Genomic DNA, 16,669 nt, shown 5'->3' with positions numbered 1-16,669 from the left:
TTTGCTCAGATCATCAGGAATGTTGGACAGATTCCTATTAGTTATGAGAACTAATCAGTCAATATTCCCTAAAATTCACTTATGATTTAGTTTATTTTTCTAATTTTAAACTGTGGCAACATTTTAACATAATTAAAATATATCTTTCTATATCCATTTTATTTTTGAGAACATTTAAATGTACTATTAATTTAAAGGTGGTTGCTAGCCACCTGCAGCACTTCTAGTTAGTTTCAATTATTTTCGCATTAAGACCTAGGAACAGCAACATATTATCTGCTGATAGTATAATCATTTATATGTATCAATTTATAATTTAACCAATATGTTCTCCCTTTCCATTTACATTATGTATATGTATGTATGATATATATGAATATATACATTATGTATACCATACATGAATATATGTACGCATACACATGTATAATGTACCAAATACGACCTCACTATCAAAGTTTAGTATAGCAGTATGCTTATATACTCTACCTTGATTGTTTATCCTATGAGCTTTGTAAAATTTTATACTTTGGGCTTCCCTGGTGGCGCAGTGGTTGAGAGTCCGCCTGCCGATGCAGGGGACACGGGTTCGTGCCCCGGTCCTGGAGGGTCCCACGTGCCGCGGAGCGGCTGGGCCCGTGAGCCATGGCGGCTGAGCCTGCGCGTCTGGAGCCTGTGCTCTGCAACAGGAGAGGCCACAACAGTGAGGCCCGCATACTGAAAAAAAAAAAAAATTATACTTTATAATTTTTAGGGTTTTATTTGTGTTATTTAAAGAAATTATGTGTGTGTATAAAATTCTAATGAGTATTACAAACATATTTTGAAATTTTGATTATTTCTGGTGATAGAATATCATTATATTTGATAATGCTGCCGATCATTATCAACTACACCAACATCACTAACAAAATATATACATTAATAGTGCATTGAAAGACACATGCATTATTAGTTACATGAGCTATGCACTCTTTTGCATACTGTATTTTAGAACAGTTTGATATTTGAAAGAATTCAGTGCATAAGAATTCACCTATATCATAAGTACACTGCTAAGCAGTTTATTTTATTTTTGTTTTTCAAATACCAGGTTTCTTCAACAGCGGTTAAAAAAAGCTGTGCCCTATAACCGAATGAAACTTATGATTGTGGGAAATACCGGGAGTGGTAAGACCACCTTGTTGCAGCAATTAATGAAAATCAAGAAATCAGATCTTGGGATGCAAGGTGCCACAGTTGGCATAGACGTGAAAGACTGGCCCATCCAAATAAGAGGCAAAGGGAAGAAAGACCTCATTCTAAATGTGTGGGATTTTGCAGGTATTTATTTTGCTAGAATTTTTTATTCACACATCTTTTTAAAACAGGGACTTAAAAACTGAATTTTCTGTTCCAATACTGCAAAGAGACCTGGTGGATCCTATGGAATTATTCCAAAGCCACTTATTTCTCCTAATTCTACCCTTGCCACCAGAATGGAGAAGCCGTGGAAGGAAATGTTAGGAACCAGTACATGCCAGCTGAAGCTAAGTAGCTGACACATGTGAAAAGTTGTCAGTCCCTAGTAAAAAGCCAGTGTAGCCATGTAACCATCATCTTTTTATAGTTTTTCTCTTTCTTTGTGTGATAAATGGTGGATAGTATCACTTAATTTTATTTTTGAAGAAGATAAAGAATTCTTGCCTATTTTCTGGAAGGCTAAAAAATTCTCTAATCTTTATTTAGGTTGTGAGGAATTCTACAGCACTCACCCCCACTTCATGACCCAACGAGCCCTGTATCTTGCTGTCTATGACCTCAGCAAAGGGCAAGCTGAAGTTGATGCCATGAAGCCTTGGCTCTTCAATATAAAGGTGATCTGTTCTAATCATTTGAAAATGGAAAATAATTCTTGGGTTTTTTTGGTATGTAAGGTAATTTATTTTGGGCAAACAGGTGCTTCAAATAGTCTCTTCAAATAATTTTTTAAAAGAAAGAAGCACTAAAATTTTGAGTTGGGAAAGTAATTAAGTTGTGACATGAAAATAGTGTTTTCTATATTAGTGAGAGTTATAGAAACTGGAAACCCTTTTAAGCTATAAAAATTGAGAGTTTATAAGTTAAACTATTTTTGATATTATTTTGATATTATTTGATATTATTTCTGTTTTTTTTTTTTGGCTGTGCCACGTAGCTGGCAGGATCTCAGTTCCCCGACCAGGGATTGAACCTGGGCCACATCAGTGAAAGCCTGAATCCTAACCATTAGGTGACCAGGGAATTCCCTGATATTATTTCTTAAGGGTAATATGAACTTCCCTAATTTAAAATAAACCATAGTGAAAAAAAGCAATCTGTGCATCACCAACTCTGTCTTCAGAGGCAATTTAGTGTGAAGTCCTTCAGATCTTACAGTTTTAAATGGTCCCAGATTAATAGTATATTTGGAATTTTGCAATTTTTCCAATTTGTCCCTTGCTGTCATATTGTCAGCTATTACTTTATGTATATATGGTTTTAAATATATATGACTTTTTAGAATTGAGACCAAAGTAAGAGTGAATGGTCTTTGAATGATGCTCCAGTGGGCTCTTCTGTGAGGCAAGCCCTTGAAAAGATTTGTCAGGAAATTTCAGCTCCATCAAGCTTGTTTTGTCATTTTGGTAATTTTTTAAACTTCCTTTTTTTGACTTTATTATAGCTAGCCAAAGTGAGAAAATACTATAGTCGCAGTAATATTTGCTTTAGTGACTTTTTTCATTGTAGACTCCACACTGAATGACTTTAATATGAATTAAGGAGATTGAATTTACAGGTAAGGAAGAGAAAATATAAAACAAATTGTATCACTCTGAAATAATTTGGGGGTTATTAAATACTATTTTATTTAGAAGACCAAAGCACACTTAGAGAATAACCCATTTTAAGGCACGGAAAAAGCAAAAGAAAAATATACTATTACTGTTACATAGGCCACCTGAAAGAAAAGTGGTAATAATTGGATAAGAAGGGGCATAAAATTGACTTTTAAAATTTCATAAGGGTAAGTTTTTTCTTAGGTTTAAGGAAGGAAAGGAAGTTGTTATTTTCTTCTTAGAAGTCTTGATTTCTCATTTCCACTCAAGTGAATTTCATAGAAAGTGAATGTCAGTGGAAATGTAAGCAGTCTTGATTTAAAAAAAAAACACAAAAGTATTTTGTATCTTTCCCCATAGGCTCGTGCTTCTTCATCCCCTGTGATTCTTGTTGGGACACATTTGGATGTTTCTGATGAGAAGCAGCGCAAAGCCTGTATCAGTAAAATCACCAAGGAGCTCTTGAACAAACGAGGGTTTCCTGCAATACGGGATTACCACTTTGTAAATGCCACTGAGGAATCCGATGCTTTGGCAAAACTTCGGAAAACCATCATAAATGAGAGCCTCAATTTCAAGGTAACATGGTTCATTGCCGACTTTAGGTAGTAGATAAATATAATTTATTAATTCTCATGTTGTGCAACTGCTAAGAAATGTCAAAAGTCTTGAGAAGAGAGCAGCTATCTTAAAACTGTGGGTGTTTTTCAGAGCTGTTAACATTATTAAAGTACTTTCAGTTTTAAAACTATTTATGCTATACTTTATTTCAAACTCAGAGAAGTGGGAATAAAAATAATTTGAGGATACTGAGAGAAACTAAGAGGATATCTGAGAGGCTGAGAGAATATTCCTGAGAGAATCTGGGGACATGTTTCTGATGCCCTTTCTCTCCCAACTTCCTGTAGTGGTGATTCAATCCAAAGGGTAAAGACGAATGTTGGGGTCTTGGGGTTATCTTTCTTATATTTTCCATCTGCTCCTTTCTTTTCGAGTTCTTATTTTATGCTCTCCTTGATTTTCTTTGTTGTTCCTTCATGTCTCTTGTCACTGTGATCTCCCTTCCAAATATTTTTTTCTCAATATTGGGAGAAGTTTCTTTCATCTGATAATCAGGGTCACTAATTTGGTTTTCATCAATGTCTAAGCAATTTTTAGTTCATACAAACTGGGTTTTTTCATTTTGGGAATTATGTTTTTGATTTCAAAGTTTTCTTCTGGTAAGACAAATGTAATTCATAGAGTTCATAAAACACAAATAAATTGGTTAACAGTGAGAACACTTGTTATTAATACTTGCAAGAGAAAGAAATTTTACCTGGGTTCTACTGACAGCATGGTATGAACTGTACTGAAAAACACCCTGAATAGTTCAATATAACAACACAATGGTGGATTTCACTGCTAGTCTCTGTTTGTTTAGCTCATTAGCACTAATGATCAAGGCCATGGCTTATAACAAGGGTCCTGTTTTGCCTGGACAGTCCCAGCATAATTATTAATTGTGTCCCACTGTATTCTCAGAAGCATTCCAGTTTGGATGATAAATTATATGGTCACCTTGGTTATAATGTGTTGGCTAGTTAGCTTAGTTCTTTTCCATTTCCACAGATTATGTTCCTATCCAAAACGTAATGAGCCATTTATAAACTGGTCTTTGTGGTGCCCAGGGAGAGAATTTGCACATTTGTATCTTTCAGCACATTTATCCCAGTCACTAAAAGCTTTTACAAATGGTGGATCAGTGACATTTTATATAAGAAGAATGAAATATCATTTATTTGTAGATTTTCTTACTTTTTTTGTGGGACATATGACTAAAGAGTAATATGACTTTTAAGAAACAAATATGCAAAATTAATATATTCAATTAAATATTCTCTTTACCCAGGGAGTTTTCTTTTGGGACTATACCTGTGCTTACAGAACTTTGTTGTTATTTATAATATTTTAATATCTTCTCTTTTTATCACTGGTATCAGAGCATTTATCATATTTTAAAAAAGACTTCTTGGAGGATGAGTTTGTTTTGAGAAAGCCTGAATTTAGTTGAAGCAAAGTCTGGATAAGGTGGTTCATCAAGCTGGACTGGTATTGCTTTAGGCTAATAACAATTTATCACTATCAATCAATGAGACCAATTTTCTTTCTGCACTTGTACATGAACTCTGAAGGCAATACCAGATAAGGAAGTAAAACAAATGCTTTGAGAAATGGCAGTATTATTTGAAGAAAGGTATCTATTGCTAATGGATACGTCATTCTGGCATATTGGTTTGAAAATCTGTTTGATTGCTTTGCAGAATAGTGACTCAGATGACCCCAAAACAATAAACCTGCCAGAACTTGAATATTCTTTCCTCCCTGAGGTGCTTCAACCTGTATTCAAACAACAGCTTTTAATCTACTAGAAATCTTTTTTTGTTTGCCCTTTCATTTGTTTTTCATCTTTTCCTTTATCTTGGCTCTTTTCTAATCTTTCCCTGTCTCACCCTTATTAACATGTGTCTGTGCAGACTTCAGAATAAAAGTTTTTTTGTTTTTGGCTGTTGGTGACCTGATAATAAAGCTTAAAACAAGGAGGACAAAACAGAATTCAGTGCCAACCATATCCCTCTCAATCTTGTCCAGCCCCTTAGCAGAGTGGGATCCTTTGCTGGCCCTGTAATCCAGCCCTGTAAAGTTCATCCTTTTGTTCCTTGATTGCTTTCTGTGAGAACTCTTGTTTACTTTTATATGTAGGTTTCCCTTCTTGGGTTAAAACATAAATTTCAGTCTGAATTTCTTTTTTATCTTAATTTATAAATGATGAAGAGAGAGAATATGAAAAGTGCAGGTTAGTGAAATTATATTTAATTTTCTGGTTCAAAGCGTACATCGAAACAATCTTGAATGTTTGGAGGTAAATATGAAAGTAATGGTTACAGTTGCTGTAAATCAAGTTCCTTAAGATTCTAGTTAAAAGTAGAAAGAGCAAGTTAAAGTGTGTGTGTGCATGTGTGTAATAAAACCCAATTTCTATTTGTAATAAGTTGAAGAATTCAAGTAGAAATTATGTTAGTTATTGTCAGGTAAAAAGAATATACAAGAATATATTCACGGGTTGAGAAATGGGGAGAGTGTGCCACCTGGTGGTTCTCAAAGGTATTTTAGTTACTATTGTTAGGGTTGCATTTCTATTTAAAATTAGATTTTTAAGAAAAAAGTTTGGAAAAGATAATTATAGAAACTATCACTTTAAGGTCATTCTTTTAAAATTTTATTTTATGTATCTCTTGATTAGTAGACAGTTGTTAGATTCTAAGTGTAACAGACCCCAGATCAGCCTCTCATATAAGAATCATTGGGGTTTAGATGATTTCTTATTTTTCCAAGTTCAAGTTTCCACGAAAAAGCATAGCTTGGGTGAGGAAATTTTATGTCTGTCTCCAGATTTCACTGTTGATATGTACATTCCACTAATACAACATTTTGCAAATAACAAGAACAAAATTTAGTTTTACCTTGGGTTGTGGATCACATTTTCATCTAATAAATAAGGTTCAAACGCTCTTACAATACTTGCTGACTTCTTATGCTAGCATATCTATTGCATGTAAGTTTAATGTCTTAGAAAACAGAAAGTCCTTTATTTACAGTCAATGATTTATCTTGGATTTTGCTATGGATTTTCTGAATAGCTAGATAAATATTTCCATGTAATATTATTTGATAGTTCTTTCCAAATTGGCTTCTGTGTTCATATTTTTTCTTATTTTAAGATCATCTTATTTATTCTTCACAATTTAATTGGTTTTACATTACATTTTTATTTTATTAAAAAATACAGTTCTGAATGATTAGCATAGAATTTACCACCCACATGACAAATCGATGAATAAAATGGATTTTTACAGCTTGTCATTTGTAATTTCATAGATCCGAGATCAGCCTGTTGTTGGGCAGCTGATTCCAGACTGCTATGTAGAACTTGAGAAAATCATTTTATCAGAGCGTAAAAATGTGCCAGTTGAATTTCCTGTAATTGACCAGAAACGATTATTACAGCTTGTGAAAGAACATCAGCTGCAGTTAGATGAAAATGAGCTTCCTCATGCAGTTCACTTCCTAAATGAATCAGGTTTGTTTATTGCATATTCTTTGAAAGCTCTGCTGTAGTAATTTGTGAAAATGCACCTGAACCTTGTATAGAACTTACATTTAAAATTTAACAAAATATTGACAAAATTCTTTAATAGGTAACTGATTTGTTTTTCTTTTTGAAAGATCATCATGAGCATTGATGTTGATTCATGTTTTATGTCATAAGAGAAAAATTTAGAAATTATCTAAGGGCAGTAGTGGAACAGGTCTCTGAGCAGGAGTTAAAACATGGGTTGTAGAACTTGACTGTACTATTCAGGACCTGTGAGACCCTATGTGGAGGCTATTTGTACACTGAAAAGAAGAATTATTATTGGGATGGTTTAACTTGGCACTTGGAGGATCAATGGTTGCCTGAGATGATGCAGCTACTGAGTGGCAGATCTTGCTCTGTTGCATAACATGTTGTCGGCATGACCTCACAGATGAAAACTCTTGAACAGACTTTGGTGCTAATTGTGCACTTGATCAATATAACCTTGCTAGAAATGTGTGAGTTGATTTGTAGTGCTCGGATAAGTGGTTGGGAAGTTGCTTTTGATCCCCAGATTCTGCTGTATGAAAAATAATCTTCATGTGGATTGAATCTGATCCATTCATTTCCTCATTGTTCTTAAACCAGTAGCTTCCTTTGATATTTTGTGTTTCTTACCTGTATTCGAAAATAAGATGTGTCTTTGTAGTATGTAATTAGAAAACCAAAAATATTTATGAATTTCTATTTATTTCTAAATACATGCTCTTCAATGTATGGCTTTGTCTTAAATATGCTTAAATATGATCATTTTATATAGTTCAAAAGATAACTTTCTAAAATAACATTTGGATTTCAGGGCTTGGGAGCTGGGTTGCCTGGGTTCGGGTCTCAGCTCTGCCACTGAAGTTTACTTATCTGTAAAATGAGGAGGTTGGACTAGATTCTCTCTAAAGCCCCTTGATATTTGCATATTCTAAATTCCATGTTTCACTCTTGATTTTTACTCCAGGGGTTCTCCTTCATTTTCAAGACCCAGCCTTGCAGTTAAGTGACTTATATTTTGTGGAACCCAAGTGGCTTTGTAAAGTCATGGCCCAGGTTGGTATATTATATTTTTGTGGCATGGGATTAATGATTGAAGAAAACTACAAGTGACACCTAGAGCATTGAGTTTTATAGAGTTTGTGTTCAGTTAAGGTAGAAACTACTGTGAATATAGAAAACTGTAGAACAATTTGTGTAGAAGACTGCATAAAGAAGAACTTCATGAAAGAAGAGAAGGCATCTTAGAATTTACTTTAATGTCTTTGTTTTCAAGTCACAGACAGGTGTTTGTACTGCTCTGTTCCGTAGTACTTTTCTAGATCCTGATGATAGCTTTGGTTTGGTTATTGATATACTCAATTGAATGAAAGCTTTGTGAAAATCTTTGGGATAAGTACATATACGAAAATTGGGTTGATGAGCCTCTGAAACCTCAGTCTAGACAACATGGAGGAAAATTTTGACTCTTCAGTGGAATGTAAGGTCTAAATGCTTACAATTTTAAAAATTTTGAATAGTGGTGGTTATGGCTGTCTTTTCTCTATTTATATTTCATATGGAAAATTATTTCTTCTCCCAATAACAGTTACCAATGAGTTTATATTAATTAGCTATCATAATCCACCTCTATAGATTTGCCACAGAAAACCATTCAAACAGAACACACTAGCTCAGGATTCCTCAGTGTCAGCACTATTGACATTTTGGGCCAGATAATTCTTTGTTGTACATTGTAGGATGATAGCAGCATCTTTGGCCTCTACCCTCTAGATGCCAGTAGTACCTTCCCAGTATGACAAGCAAAAATGTGCCCAGACATTGCCAAATATTTTAGGATGCACAAAATCACCCTGGGTGAGAACAACTGCATCTGGATAAATCATGAATTGAAGTGAGCCTGGAGAGGGCGTCTCCAGCATGTGCACTCACTGGTGGCTATTTTGTTTATGAGTATAATTTTTTGAGTCACTAAAATGATTGTATTTTTTTATGTTAGAAATCTCTCTTCTTCTTTTTTTTTTTTTTTTTTTTTTGAGGTACGCGGGCCTCCCACTGTTGTGGCCTCTCCCGTTGTGGAGCACAGGCTCTGGACACGCAGGCTCAGCGGCCATGGCTCACGGGCCCAGCCGCTCTGCGGCATGTGGGATCTTCCCGGACCGGGGCACGAACCCGCGTCCCCTGCTTCGGTAGGCGGACTCTCAACCACTGCGCCACCAGGGAAGCCCCAGAAAGCTCTCTTCTAATCAACTATAATGTTAATTAAATTCCCTCAGGTAATCTTGAATAGTAGTTCCTAAATTTCATCTAAGGAAGAATAAGAAAGATATTTTAAAGAGGGAATTCATTTGTGGCTAAATCCTATACCACAGAACTTGAGAATGTATTGAAACGTTGCAATTGGCAATTAATTGTAATGGGACAGTTATTACTATTCTGGCAGTTTTTATTATTATTATTATTTTTTGCGGTACGCGGGCCTCTCACTGTTGTGGCCTATCCCATTGCGGAGCACAGGCTCCGGACGCGCAGGCTCAGCGGCTATGGCTCACGGGCCCAGCCGCTCCGCGGCATGTGGGATCCTCCCGGACTGGGGCACGAACCCGCATCCCCTGCATCGGCAGGTGGACTCTCAACCACTGCACCACCAGGGAAGCCCGTCTGGCAGATATTTTTAAAGTAGATTTTCATCCTTCTGCACATATGCCATGGAAAGTGTGATTTTACTCATCTACCTAATGAGAATGGAGCCAGGAAGGTATAGTGGTCAAGAGCACAAGCTCTAGAGTCAGCATGACCTGCGTTCAGATCTCTCCTAAATCCTTACTCACTTTGACATTTCTTAATGTTTTAAGCTTTTGTTTCTTCACTTGTAAAATAAGGATAATAACAATATTATCTTCTACATTGCCTCCCTAGTTCAGTATAAGTGAATAGTAAGTTTTAGCAAAAGTTTATATTTGACCTATTTGGTAATTAAAGACTTATGATCTCAGGAAATGAAAAAAAATCTTCAAAACTGTAAAGATGTATTCATGTAGTTTTGGAAAGTGTGCCAGGTATGGAGCTAAATAAAACAATATGTGTAGTTATGTGCACTCTGTGTAGAAAAGGGAGTTTTAATTATACCCTGAAGATTTGTTGTTAGGTGGCACCTGTATCAGAAAATAACTGAACTCTGTATAGTCAAGAAAAGGCTAAAGTTGCACCAAAAAGTGATGTGTTTCCATGTAAATTGGGACTATTTAAAGTTGCACACATGTGGATAATATTAGAGTGGGTACATCTTATTCAATAGAATAACAAAGTGGTTTCCATCAGAATCACTATCTTTTTTTTTTTTTTTACGGTATGCGGGCCTCTCACCATTGCGGCCTCTCCCGTTGCGGAGCACAGGCTCCGGACGCGCAGGCCCAGCGGCCATGGCTCACGGGCCCAGCCGCTCTGCGGCATGTGGGATCCTCCTGGACCGGGGCACGAACCCGTGTCCCCTGCATCGGCAGGCGGACTCTCAACCACTGTGCCACCAGGGAGGCCCAGAATCACTATCTTTTAACAGAAGCAAATTTCCATCATGATGCAATAAAATCCCTGAAGATACTATGGAGTAATTAAGTTGAAACTCCATGAAAGTTCTCATTAGCATAGTTATACTATTAGTTATACTATAAACATGTTAATTTAATTGAAAATTAAGTCAAGAATTTGAACAGCTCAAGTTATTTTGAAAGATAGATCTAAAGGGTCAGTAAAATTTCTTAATGTGAAAGATAAATGCCATCATTTTTATTTATGCGATATACTGAAATATGTCATTTTTATTAAGGTTTAAAGAGAATGAAAGCCATAAGTAATCACGTGAAGACAGAATGATCTGCCTGACACCAAACCAGCAAAAATAAATAGGGTTATTCACCTCCAAGTGAGTCATCAAGACAAGGGAAGAAATAATTTCATGGTGTAGAAGCTCTAATGAGCCCAGCCACCCTCTTTGTGCCCAGAGCTGTTAGGTCACTAAACTTATTAAAGTTTCCATCAACACACAGAGAAATTTGCAAAACTCATTTAACTATATGATAAAAGAGATATGAAAGGGACTTACTGGTAGAGTATTATAAAACTTGCATGGCAATTTAATCTTGATAAAAAGTTGTGTGAGAAATTTGGAAAATTTTCTTTCCTTGCACAAGGGCATAAGTTAGCCTTAGAAGTTACCAGGCTGAAGGAATAATAAGAGGTCTTTCAGAGGTGATAAAATTAAGATAAGGTTTCAGTTTTTAATTGCTATATAACAAAATACCCCAAAACCTAGCGTGCACAAGTAAACTTGGAGTAAAACATCAACAGCTTATTGTTTCTCACTGTTCTGTGGGTTGACTGGGTTCAGCCAAGTGGTTCTGCTCCACATGGCATTGACAGGGGTCGTTCGCTTGGCTTCCTCATTGAGTTGGGCTGGAGAGTCCAAGAAGGCTACACTCACATCTTTGGTGTGTTGGTGCTCCTCCATGTGGTCTCTCATATATGCCTAGACCTCTTAAAGGCCAGGCCCAGAACTGGTAAAGTGTCAGGTATGCCACATTCTAGTGAGCAGAGCAACCACAAGTCTTGTTCAGGGAAATGGATGGATTCTATATCTTTAAGGATTAAGCAGCCCACATGTAGAGAGAGAAAAAATTAATGTGTCCATCTTTGGAAACTATCTGCTACAGATAGTGGTAGTGCAGCATAGATCTACTAAAAAAATCAAGCACAAACTTATATTTTAAAATCAGTTTGTCGGAGGCCGTGCTACGCCGAGCCCTGCGCGTGAACAGCTGCGGCAGGGGCAGCATCCAGCGGCGGTGCCAGCAGTTCCAGCCCGTTGCTTTACTTTTTAGCTGCACCAACGTAGTCATTATGCCGAAGAGAAAGTCTCCAGAGAATCCAGAGGGCAAGGATGGATCCAAAGTAACTAAACAGGAGCCCACCAGATGGTCTGCCAGGTTGTCAGCGAAAGCTGCTGCCCCAGAACCTGAACCTAAACCAAGAAAAACATCTGCTAAGGCCCTTATCCTGTGCATAGATCCTCACATGAGCCCTACTGAGAAAGAACTGGCAACAAAGGTTAAAAAAGGTGCTAAAGGGAAGAAGGAGGAAAAGCAAGAAGCTGGAAAGGAAGGCACAGAAAACTGAATCTGTAAACGAAAGAGAATGATTTGTCATGAAAATTGGGGTTGATTTTATGTACCTCTTTGGACAACTTTTAAAAGCTATTTTTACCGCGTATTTTGTAAATGCTAATTTTTTAGGACTCTACTAGTTGGCATACAAAAATATATAAGGATGGACATTTTACCTTCTCATAGTCATGATTTTTTGAGATTCCCATCATCCTTGAGTAAAATAAATACCAATTTAGTATAGGAAGCTGTCTGTAAAATTGATTCACCATTCCATGCACTTGCTTTAAAAATTTAGTCCTGTGCATACTGTGGTGTTTTTACTGTGTATTTGAATTTTTTCATGCAGTTTTTCTAGAGCAATAATCAGTGGTGCTTTTGTACCTAGGTTTTATGTGATTTTAATGAAGCATGGATAGTTGTGGCCACCTGCTGACTATTTATGGTTTAAAATAAAAGGTTTTCCTGTCTGCAAAAAAAAAAAGTAAATAAAATAAAATAAAATCAGTTTGTCTAAGTAAAATAAATTAGAATAAGTATACAATAATGTCTGACATATGAGAGGTTACTTATATGCTTTTCAAAGATTATCTCATTTAATTCTCAGAACAACTCTTTTAAATGGTACTTTATTAGTGCCCATGTTTGAAGATGAAGAAATTGATGGACAGAGAGGTTAAATAATTTATCCAAAGTTACATATTCAGGGAGAATTAGAGTTACGATTTCAAACCAAGTGGTTTGACTCCATATTCAGGGAGAATTAGAGTTATGATTTCAAACCAAGTGGTTTGACTCCAGTGCCTATGAACCTAACCCTAGGATAAAATGCTCCAAACTTTATTTTCCCCCAGTTCACGAATTCAGCAGTATTTATTCAGCACCTAATGATGTTTCAGATATTGTTCTGGTGCTGGGGCGATAGCAGTAGACAAAACAAGTTTCCTGCATTCATGGAGTTGACGTTCAAATGGGAGGAAATAACCAAAACATGGATCCTTAACATGTTAGGTGGTACAGAATGCTACAAAGAAAATATAAAGTATGGCTGGGGGTAGAGAGTGAGTTTGTCAGACAGGTCTTAGCAACTTTAAAAACACTAAAACAGCAGTTTTCTTCACTACCTAAAGTGTAAGAGCAGTTTGGGCTATAAACTATACAATATGGAGGAAGTCCCAAATTATAGTTTTTATTATTTAATGACCCATTATACATTGCATTAGATATCATTATGTTCAATCAGTCATGTATTCATTGATTCAATGACGGTATACGTACAAAATAGAAACATAATGTTGAGTGAGACAAGTCCTCGGGCCTACGGATTTTACAGTCCAGTATTTTACCCAGCTACATGATAATGTAAATAATGTTTGTTCCTATTTAAGTATCCCTTAAACATTATAGATCTACTAAAGAAAATTAAGCACAAATCTCTTTTGAAAATTGATTTGGCCAAGTAAAATGAATAGGAATATGTAGATAATGGCTAACATTTGAGGGCTTGCTATTTGCTAAAAATTGTTGTATGTATTTTGCATGTTTTATGTGTATCTTATTTTGTTCTCATGGCAATCTAAGAGACAGTCACTTTTATTATCTTATGTTACAGAGAAGGAAACTGTGGGTAAAGAAATTAAATATCTTTCCCAAGGTCACACAATTGGCAGTAGAGCCTGGATTTGAACCTGAGTTCTTCTGAACTTATATTTTTAATTGTTATGATGATGATCGAAGCTCAAAGTATGATCTCCACATTAGAATCATCAGAGTTTCTTGTTAAAAAAGCAGATTCTCAAGCCTCATCTCAGACCTACTGATCCAGACTGAGTGGAGTCCAGTGAAATTCAGGGGTTACTTACTTTGTTTGAGAATCACTGAAATGTGCTAAGCTACCTCTCTTCTCACTGATGGAAACCATCTCCTATTATATAAATGTAAAGTAACATTTCTATTGCAAACCTGTAGTGGTAACACAGTCTGGAAGATAATTTCCCAAGGAATATACTATTGATGAGACTGTAACAAGGATGTGGGGTACTGGATTGATGTGTTAATTGGAGTTGGGGAAGGCTTGTGGTTCATTGGTTTCAGAGGATCTCCAGAATTTCTGATCTGAATTAACTCCCTTAATTTAATAAAATTTTTTTTGTGTGTGTAGGGAGTACATGCCCCACTGGGCTTCTAGGCTACCTGGCTGCTAGCTAGAGAAATTAGGTCCTGTGTTGTACTTGACAACATTAAAATTGTTTTAATCATTTTTACTGAGCACAGGAAATGTTTTAAATTCAAAACTTTCCAGAAAATAAATTTTAGTGATTATGTATAAGTTTAAATCTTTCAGATTTTGACAGTGAAAGTGGAGGGCTGTCCAAAACATCCTAAGGGAATTATTTCACGTAGAGATGTGGAAAAATTTCTTTCAAAGAAAAAGAGATTTCCAAAGAACTACATGTCACAGTACTTTAAACTCTTAGAAAAATTCCAGATTGCCTTGCCAACAGGAGAAGAATATTTGCTGGTTCCAAGCAGGTAAGCCAAAACTTAAAATTTTATTACCCTATGGAAATTCACCATATATTATATTGTTTTAGTAGTCAAAGTAACTTTGGTCTGTGATAAATGTACTAACTTTTTTCTTCTTGTGTAAACTTTGTACTGAAGTATAACATTTTCTTTTAATGAAAACACTAAATTTGACATTTAAAGATACAGTAAATGACTGATTTTATGTATATAATTACTATTTGATTTAGCACTGCCTAATTTATTTAATAAAGATTAATAGTGGAGATAAGTCTCTGTGTGTGTGTGTGTGTGTGTGCGTGTGTGTGTGTGTGTGTGTGTGTGTGTGCGTGTGTGTGTCCTTACATGGTACTGGAAGAGTTATTATGCAGATTCTGGGGATATAATGAGTTTTCAACATAGTCTTAAAATAATTTATGGCTGTGAATTTTCAGAGGTATGGGCAACACAATGGAGGCCTAAGTTATAGCCCTGTACTGTAGAAATTCTTACTGCTTTATAAGCACCTGGGAAATGTTATAAAGTAATATGACATTGAAAAGTGCAAATTGCATTGGTTGATGGATGGTAACTAATTCTAAAAATAGATATAACTCTTTTCTAGGACATGAATTTTTTTCAAGTTTTACATAATCCCTTTACTCGTCTATGCATAACGAACTGTAATAATTTATTTATAGTATAAATAAGATTATTGAAAAAATTTCATGCATCTACATCTGATCATGCATTTGAATTAATTAAATAACCATTACATTTTGAGTAGGAAGAGCATGTAGCGAAAGAACATTATAAAAAGTGCAATTGCTTAGAATATTTATCTTCAATTCATTGATTTCAAGTAGTAAAGCACTTTGGTCAACATGATTGGGTATTTTATGAAGCTGTATAATGACAGTGTCCTTTTATCTTTAGTTTGTCGGACCACAGACCTGTAATAGAGCTTCCCCATTGTGAGAACTCTGAAATTATCATTCGACTGTATGAAATGCCTTATTTTCCAATGGGCTTTTGGTCGAGATTAATCAATCGATTACTTGAAATTTCACCTTACATGCTTTCAGGAAGAGGTATGTATTTAATGAAGAATTAATATTTAGAGAAGTTAGGAGGAAAGCATATTAAAATTAATGTCATTTTCCCAGAGTTTACTTGTTTGAAAGGCAGCTGAAAATCAGAAAATAAGCTCAAAAGACCTCAGAGTGGCCAATATAAAAACATACACTCAAATAAATTCATGCAATTTGTTAAGAAGAAAATTCCTCAAAGCCCATGTGTGCTTATTTTAGACACATTTACAATGCCTATGACTATCTCGCTTTGCAAGCCAAAGCAGACTAGAAGTAGCAATTTTAAAAGGTGAAATTAGTAAGCATCATTTGTTTAAACACACCCACCCAACCTACACGTACACACAAACATACACACACACACACACACACACACACGTGCGCGCAAAGAAAAACTAGGAATGGCCACCACTGCAGTCAGGGAGTTTTATTTAACAGTGTAACAGTTCCTGACCATTCAGACCATTCTGTGTAGGGACTATAATTGCTCTATTCTGCTGCACAATCCCTGAGGGGTTTACAAAAAGAATAAAAATGGGTGTTTATAATGCTAGCTCTTCCTCCTGGAAGAAAGAGAGATCTTAGTGCTCCAAAGGGAAAATATAATTTTTTATGTGCTTAAAAATCAGCTTTATGGAGGTGGTACTGTATTCTGAAGTAAACCTTATGTTGCTTGCAGTTAATCGACATATAGAAAGTTACATCACATCAAAGTGTTGGTTTTAGCATGACCACCAACCTCTTTTTAAAAGTTATGGGAACTTATTTATGATTCTCTTTCTTCATCTATTACACATACTAAACTACTTAACACCATGAACCTGAAATCTGTCTTAGGTTGTATACTGGGCATTTTATTTACTTCATTCCAAAATTGAGGATAAAATATTTAATATTATATTTAATAGATATGGA

The 16,669-nt window shown here is 35.6% G+C and overlaps 1 protein-coding gene across 7 annotated transcripts in view; it reads left to right on the top strand.

The window, feature by feature from the left end:
• Positions 1-16,669, top strand: part of LRRK2 (leucine rich repeat kinase 2) — a 153,113-nt gene that overhangs the window by 92,725 nt on the left and 43,719 nt on the right. For all 7 annotated transcript variants that reach the window (XR_003430080.1, XM_027093558.1, XM_027093557.1 and 4 more), the window contains 7 exons: positions 1,094-1,323; positions 1,729-1,856; positions 3,198-3,416; positions 6,756-6,957; positions 7,967-8,055; positions 14,503-14,690; positions 15,600-15,754. Coding sequence is in view for 6 of the 7 variants with exons in the window: in XM_027093558.1 (XP_026949359.1) it covers positions 1,094-1,323; positions 1,729-1,856; positions 3,198-3,416; positions 6,756-6,957; positions 7,967-8,055; positions 14,503-14,690; positions 15,600-15,754 (1,211 nt within the window). In the remaining variant the exon portion in view is untranslated. The remainder of the gene's footprint in view (positions 1-1,093; positions 1,324-1,728; positions 1,857-3,197; positions 3,417-6,755; positions 6,958-7,966; positions 8,056-14,502; positions 14,691-15,599; positions 15,755-16,669) is intronic.

This window comes from Aethalodelphis obliquidens, unplaced genomic scaffold (genome assembly GCF_003676395.1).
Source record: "Aethalodelphis obliquidens isolate GAN/ISIS:26980383/991018 unplaced genomic scaffold, ASM367639v1 scaffold84, whole genome shotgun sequence".
Lineage (NCBI taxonomy): Eukaryota > Metazoa > Chordata > Mammalia > Artiodactyla > Delphinidae > Aethalodelphis > Aethalodelphis obliquidens.
Note: the sequence above shows the minus strand (reverse complement) of the source record. Positions and strands in the feature narration are given on the sequence as shown.